The sequence below is a fragment of the Stigmatopora argus genome, chromosome 5 (genome assembly GCF_051989625.1).
Source record: "Stigmatopora argus isolate UIUO_Sarg chromosome 5, RoL_Sarg_1.0, whole genome shotgun sequence".
Lineage (NCBI taxonomy): Eukaryota > Metazoa > Chordata > Actinopteri > Syngnathiformes > Syngnathidae > Stigmatopora > Stigmatopora argus.
Window position 1 is genome coordinate 8,242,224 of NC_135391.1, and position 7,153 is coordinate 8,249,376.

Genomic DNA, 7,153 nt, shown 5'->3' on the forward strand with positions numbered 1-7,153 from the left:
AAAAGTAAAAAAGTCACTCATTACTATGTCAGATATTTATGTATATATCTTTATTTACAAACATTTTACTTTTATATAATCTATCATCTACATCACTAGCCACAACATTTCTTCCAAATTCACAGATAGATGCAATACAAGAATTGTATCAAAAATATGCCTTTACGAAGCGAATGATTACGTTACTTTTGATTGAAACTTATTAGAAATTTGGAGTGTTGTAGAACTGGACTGCATTCAAATGGAAAGGTTTTTTAAGTAAAATAAAAAAAATCTATGTAAACAAACATTCACAACATTCATTCATCTTATTCTCAATAATAATAGCAACTTTTGTTTGGGATATCAGATATTTTGCAAAGGCAGTATTTTAATACTTGTTCTTGAAAAAAAACTTTTGGACAACAACCATAATAAAGTCATTTTAATGTTTCATGATTAATCCTGATAACAACTATTTTTGTATAATATGGAAAAAAGTTGCAAATGATATCCAGTCTGTACAAAACTGCTTTTTAGAGTGTTTTGGGGCACATCCGTCTTCAAAAGACCTCCTTGTGCATGCTTATTCATTCTAGCACAAATAACTGGGTGGCATGCAGGTACACGCGAATGCATGCGAGCTTGTGTGACCTTCACACATGGTGAGGCCCGAGGCGCAGGACCGAGAAAGCTCGGCGGTGCTTGCGCAGAAGTAACCGGATCTTATCGTCGTCAGAATCCGGGTCCAGGGGCTTGTTGTACTCCTCGTCCTCCACCTCGTTGTCCGAGGCCTCCCCGGCAGGCCCGGCCTGGGTCTGAGTGGAGCTGGGCTCTGTCGCGCTTTTCTTCCTCCACTTGGTGCGACGGTTTTGGAACCAAACCTAGAGAGAATCCAGGATTCGTAAAATCTAGCCTCTTGTTCTCGGGAAACGAAAATCCTGCTAATATCATTAAACAAATGAAAGGAAATCAATACATCGTTGAATGCTTTGGTGTGGCTCAAGGCCTTGTACTGACTAGCCTTTTTAATGTAATGAACATAATGTGAGCATTGAGCTCACCTTAACTTGAGATTCTGTCATGCCCAGAGAGTAAGCCAGTCTGGCTCGTTCAGGTCCGGCCAAATATTTGGTCTGCTCAAAAGTCTTCTCCAAAGCAAAGATCTGATGCCCACTAAAAGTCGGCCTGGTGTGCTTCTTCCGGCCTGATATCTCGCCCAAGGGCCCACCTGAAATCATCCAAAAGTAAAGTACCAGCATATGTCTAATTGTTTAAGTGCTGGATTTAATTAGAAATATTTTATGAATTGGAAACATGATATTTTACAAAAACAAAATCCACAAACGTTTTCATTTTGTAAGACTCCCGTGTTTACTGCATACATCTCTCTTATGTACGATGCTGCTAATGGTACTAGAATAAATCACACCATCCATTTATTCATCTTGTGTGACATCACCAATACTGTTATGGATGTGGATTATGTGAGTTTATGTTCCCACTGATGCAACACAGACAGTTTAACCAATGAATGAGGTGTCTACTGAAGCAACTAGCACCTGACTGCAATCATCTGATTAAACTTGTAAGACACTGGATTGCGGGTCTGGAGGTGTCATTTTCGACCTGCACCTACAGCGGCTCTCTGTGAACTAATTGCTCACCCCTGTCCTCGAGCGTCTCTCAGGTAAGTACGGGCAAACGGAAGGGAAAACATGGTGGTTATCCAATTACACCTAAAGGCCATTGAAAATTTTCAATTAATCTTTGTGTTTCTGGGCGTAAATATGAATTTGGCGTTACGCCAACGCACTGGGTTTGACACGTGCCACAGAAAGGCCAAGATTTTATTGTCAGCTTGCTGCTATCATTTTAGATTGCAGGATCCTATATGGTGCTAAATGCATGACACCGTTCGCGGACATCCACGCAACGTCTGTGCGAGCTGCATGTAAAGAGTTGTTCGTCCCTGCGTGTGTCCTGCGACTGACTATTGACCAGTTTAGTCTGCAGTTCACCTCCTGCCTGAAATCTGATTGGAGAGACTCCAGCATACTGCACACTGAACAGGAGAAACTATAATGATACAGTTATAAGTACAGTTTTTTTAAACCTATTTGGATGATAAGGACATGCTTATTGTATAATGCCATTCAGTAGAATTTTTTTTTAATCCAAACCAATTATTTGGGAAACATTTCTTCTCATTTATCTCCTTGCGTCTCATCATATGAGTTAATGTCAGACGAAGACATTTCCGTAAATGGGATAATATTATAATATGGTGTAAAGCACAAAGAAGTCGCGACCAGGATACAAGTCAGACCGGATTAGTAGTACTTGCTAAAGTGAACTAGTCAACATCAAATTTGTCAGATCAAACCAAGTTGTGCTTTTTTCCCTCTCAAGATGATTCAAGATGATTCTATTTTTGTGTGTTTTTCTGTAAAAAAACAACCTTCATAGCATTATCAATAATACTGGTAAATTATATTAATTAGTTATGACTAAGTTAAAATGCGGTCAATCACTAGCTATAAGCAGAGTAAGAGTAAGTACAAGTTTGACGTTTTTAGCTACGGCTTAGTAATTTTTGCCTCCTTTGAGGCGATGACATCTTCTTTCAAATTGGCTGAAAATGTTGCTTGAATGAAAATTATTTTAATTATTTTAGTTGCTTCTTTTTAAGACCGGTCTGGTCCTCTAGGCGTCGAATAGACTCACTGTTGGCACACTGCTGCTTGCTTCCTCTCCAGTCGCAGCCGCTCTCGGCCCAGCAGCTCATGGCGCGACCCTTCACGGGGCACTCGGCGCCACTCTTGGTCAAACCGTAGTCTCGGTTGTAATAGACGGATGTGCTGGAAACGGGCGGGCCGAAGCCCCCCACACTTGAGTAGCCGGGGAGTAAGGTGTTGCCGGCTCCCGCGGAGCCCACCCCTACCATGGATCGGCTGAGAATGTCACTGATGCCGTGAGGCGTCCCTGGCGGCAGCTGACCCGCGTTGAGCTTGTAGAAAGCGTTTGGCACCGAGTACTGGCAAACCGGCGCCTTGAGCTCGGCGGTAAAATGGTTAAGGCTGTTGTTGAACAGGAAAGTACTTTGCATGTTGGGATCCATGTGAAGCAAACTCCAGAAGATCCGGTCAGGATCTCCTTGGTGTCCCAGCACACAATCAAGAAAGCTTTGCTATAACGCTCTCTTATGAGGTCCAAATGCGGATAGAGGAGATCAACTGTTCACCGTTGCCCCTCACCTCTCGGTCGCCATAATAAGCCGGGCCTTGGGTCCAAATGCGACACTAGTACGTCCAACCGATGCGGCCCCCCTTAGATATTATACATAGGCAGGATCTGGACATCTGGATCGGCACATTGATAAAGACAGGCCACATTAGAATGCAGCCTGGGATTGGTCACCGCTCGTGGGCCTCGCCATTGGTGGCTTGGAAAGAGCCGAGCCGGTAATTGGATGGCTGCAGATTGATGATGTTTTGAACAGGTGGAGTGGGAACAAGTTGATTTTTCTTGATGGCCTGATGTGTTTGGCCAAGGGTGACGGGGGAGAAATATTGGAGCCCAGTTTTGCTTCTTTCGAGGTGTGTTTTGCATCCAAATGCCTTTGTATGAGACAATATTAGTATGTTTCTGTAGGTGTACTGTTACTATATTTTTAACTTTGCAAGCTAAACTAAAACTACAACCTCAACCAGTTCTCAGTTGTTGTTGTATTCAAACCTTTAATAAAAACATAAGTACAAAGCTCAACATATCTGTGCCATAAACCTTTATCAACATTAAAGTTCATGTTGTAGTGAGACGTGCAACAGGCCATAATTAAATCTGACTATAATAAAATGTGAATAAGAAAGTAAAAATCCCCCACAGCTCTTTATTTGTTGTGCAAGTTAAGGACATAGTTAAGAGGTGGTATTTAAAAAAAAAAGAATGAATGAAACAACATTCAAATAAAAAATGTTTCTGACTTTTGTTGTTTTGCCAAACAGAAGCATTCAAGTTGTCTTACTACCTACTAAATTTAATTTATTGCTGTGTGGATAAATATTTTAAGTACAGTCACTACAACTGTGCGACATAATGAAGTGAGGGGAATAATAAAAAATAGGACAAACTAATGTGCTCGATTTAGAAGAAATGTAAATGATATAAAATTAATTGATAGTTTTATTAATGGCAAATAAATTATATAATACATGAATGATTTTGAACTGCATTTCTCTTTCTATTGCCGGTGATAGAATGGAGTGACTAGCAGCAATCGAATGATCGAGGTAATATTTAAAATACATTTAAAAAACACTTAAAAAAAACTTTTTCCAAATGTTTATTTAACAAAAGTGGAAGGATTTCAAGTTGGCCCTTGTCACCTTTGATTATTTTGTTTTGTTTTGAAAACAGCCTTTGGAGAAAAAAAATGCTATTGTGTCACTTTTTGTGTGGTAAAAGAGAGAACCTTTTTCTTCATTTGTACCTGCATTTACATAAAGGGATTTTTTTGCAAGAATCTGAATCAGTGATTCTGAGAAACAGCCATATGACAGCTGAGGAAATCACACTGTAAATGTGTAACTCCGATGATATCATTATTTCTCCTCACTCATGGCGTCTTTCTGTCACATGGTCTAAACTAGCAGCCATTCAACGTGAAAAGGTTGGGCCAAAGCAGCGGAGCTTGTTCCCAAAATTTCCACGCTTTCATTTTCTAAACATTCCCGCCCACTATCATGTGACAGACTAGACAGGAGCTATTGAACCCTTTCTAAGCGATGTCATTTCTCATATTGTATAACTAACACAACATACTTATTTGCTGTAATTTCTATTCTCTGATGGAAAAAAAACAACCTAATAATCGATCTATATCAGTGTGCTTCAACATGAATGTAAATAAACCCACGTGTTTTACTACTGTCATGCGGTGTTAGAAAGGAAACAGAAAATTTCCCCAAAGAGGCCACCTCCCTCTGTTCCTCCCCCTTTCCATTTATTAAAAGTCCCTAGCATTCATGTACGGTTCATACCTGACTTCCATCAAAGCATTTCATGCCTGACTTCATTCAGCAAAAAAAAACAGGATACATTAGATGCAGGTGAGTTTTTATTTTACACATCATTTGAAATGAAATATGAGGTTTTTCAACCTTGCTTTCATCACTGCGAATTTGTAGACAATTATCATGATATCCAGTATGCAGTTAAGATCATGGTTCATAGTTTCATACTGTGCACCATTTGTTGATGATTCTTTTCATCCGTGAGATTTGCCAGAGGCCATTGTTCAAAGACTTAACATGAAAGAATCAGCACTTTTGGCTACAACTTCAAGTCAGGGACTATTGTTGCATTTCTGTTTTTATTGCACAATGCATCTAATCTTGGATAATTTGACTTTGCAGATATTGGATCAGACATGTCGAAAAGATGTGGTTTACTGTGCCTCGGTCCTCTGACATTCCATCGCAGTGCCATTGGTGACAAGGTCCACCTTAGTCAGGGCTACTGCCATGCAAGGAGGGCAAATAACACCTTCAGCAAAGGCTTGGTGTTCAGCAGTCGCACCGTGAAGACTGGGGAACGGATCCAACTGCTAATCGAAGCCGAAGCCCCCAATTGGGATGGAGCGTTGCGAGTGGGCTTCACCAACATTGCTCCCGAGTCCCGTTCGCTGCCCCTGCCAGATTTGGCTATACCCGACCTCATCAATACCTCTGGACACTGGGCTGCTCCCGTGCCTGAGGGGCTCTGCAAGGCAGGGTCTGAGCTGGAGTTCTGGGTGTCGAGATCTGGGAGCATATATATCGCTAACCAACGTGGCTGGAAGAAAAAGATTCTAAAAGGAATGGACATCTCAAAGCCTCTGTGGGCCATGATGGATATTTATGGAAAAACATGCTCCATTATTCTTTTGGGTAGGTTTCACATTTGCTTGGCAGCCTCAATAAAAACATGTTTAAACTCAATTTTTCTTTACAATACGCTACCTTTTTTCACGAGAACACCCTCCCTCTTTTCTACAGGTTCCAAAAAGGGTTCATGTTGCTTAACACGGAGGTCATGTGAGACTTCTCCCTGGCAGGTTTCTGACACACATGCCTTGATATCTAATGACTCCCCCCGTCTCAAACCGACAACAGGTAGGAAGCCCGCCGTCATTGAAGCAGTCAATGTGTACCGAAAAATTGTGATGGATTTTTTTTCACGGTGCTTCCTGTTCCCTCATGTCAGATGGAGAAGATAAGATTGACTGTGTGGCGTGCATGAACCAGCAAGCCACTGTGACTCTGCCATGTGCCCACCGTTGTTTGTGTGAAAAGTGTTTTGTCGGTGTCATCGAGAATTTTGGGACTTGCCCCTTGTGCAGACACCGCATTAAGGAAGATTTTCACTACAAGTCCCTCTGAAAATTGTAAATTGTGCCACTCCAAGGAACCCAAAGTAAAAGGAAGGAGTACAGCAGGCCTACATGTTCCCCAAGAACAAAATGGAAGCTGTATTTTTAAGCTGTGATACTGTAAATAATTGTTTTATTTTTTTTTACTTGGAAAAACAATTATAATATATGGAGATGAACTCAAAAAATAAGATTTGTTTCTCAGGAACCCTTTGTGAATGTGAATTTTGTATGTATTTGTTTATTTTTTTAAATGGTGTCCTTTGTTTCTGCTTAAAAAGCACAGCTTTGTTTGCACTTTTAATGCTCAACCTTGCAGTTCTTTGTATATTGTGTAATTGTAATGTTTTGTATTTAATACAGCAATGATAAGCCAAATAAATAGATAAGAAATATTTCTGTTTATGACAAACAAAACATGAGATAACAAACTTCAGTTTTAAGGGAACCATAGTTTATGTGCAGGCATTTATCTAGTCAAGAAAAATCTTTCAGTTTCACTCTTACGGCTTTGTCCTCAAGGTCGTGTTTATACAATAAGGAGAATGCAACGTACATCTAGCGCCTCCTTGTGCCTGCATGTAAAATTGGACATCTGACAACTTTAATGTCATCAGCCATTAAGTTAAGATGATTAGTATCGAATGACTATCATTACACATTCACTTCTAAGGGCAATTTAAAATGTTCACTCAATTACTCCAATTTATGCAGACAATAATTATTATTTTTAAGACAACATTTGTATGTGTATGCTCCAAT

The 7,153-nt window shown here is 40.2% G+C and overlaps 2 protein-coding genes across 2 annotated transcripts; one reads left to right on the top strand and one right to left on the bottom strand.

The window, feature by feature from the left end:
- Positions 1-635: 635 nt before the first annotated feature.
- On the bottom strand, positions 636-3,111 carry nkx6.3 (NK6 homeobox 3). The gene is made up of 3 exons (XM_077601495.1): positions 2,707-3,111; positions 1,044-1,210; positions 636-863 (listed from the first exon to the last, which is right to left on the bottom strand). The coding sequence occupies exons 1-3, from the start codon at positions 3,098-3,100 to the stop codon at positions 636-638; spliced, it is 789 nt and encodes a 262-aa protein (XP_077457621.1). The 5' UTR covers positions 3,101-3,111.
- Positions 3,112-5,007: 1,896 nt separating this feature from the next.
- LOC144074659 (E3 ubiquitin-protein ligase NEURL3) lies at positions 5,008-6,763 on the top strand. Its single transcript, XM_077601199.1, has 4 exons — positions 5,008-5,090; positions 5,397-5,909; positions 6,018-6,134; positions 6,226-6,763. The coding sequence occupies exons 2-4, from the start codon at positions 5,411-5,413 to the stop codon at positions 6,399-6,401; spliced, it is 792 nt and encodes a 263-aa protein (XP_077457325.1). The 5' UTR covers positions 5,008-5,090; positions 5,397-5,410; the 3' UTR covers positions 6,402-6,763.
- Positions 6,764-7,153: the final 390 nt, after the last annotated feature.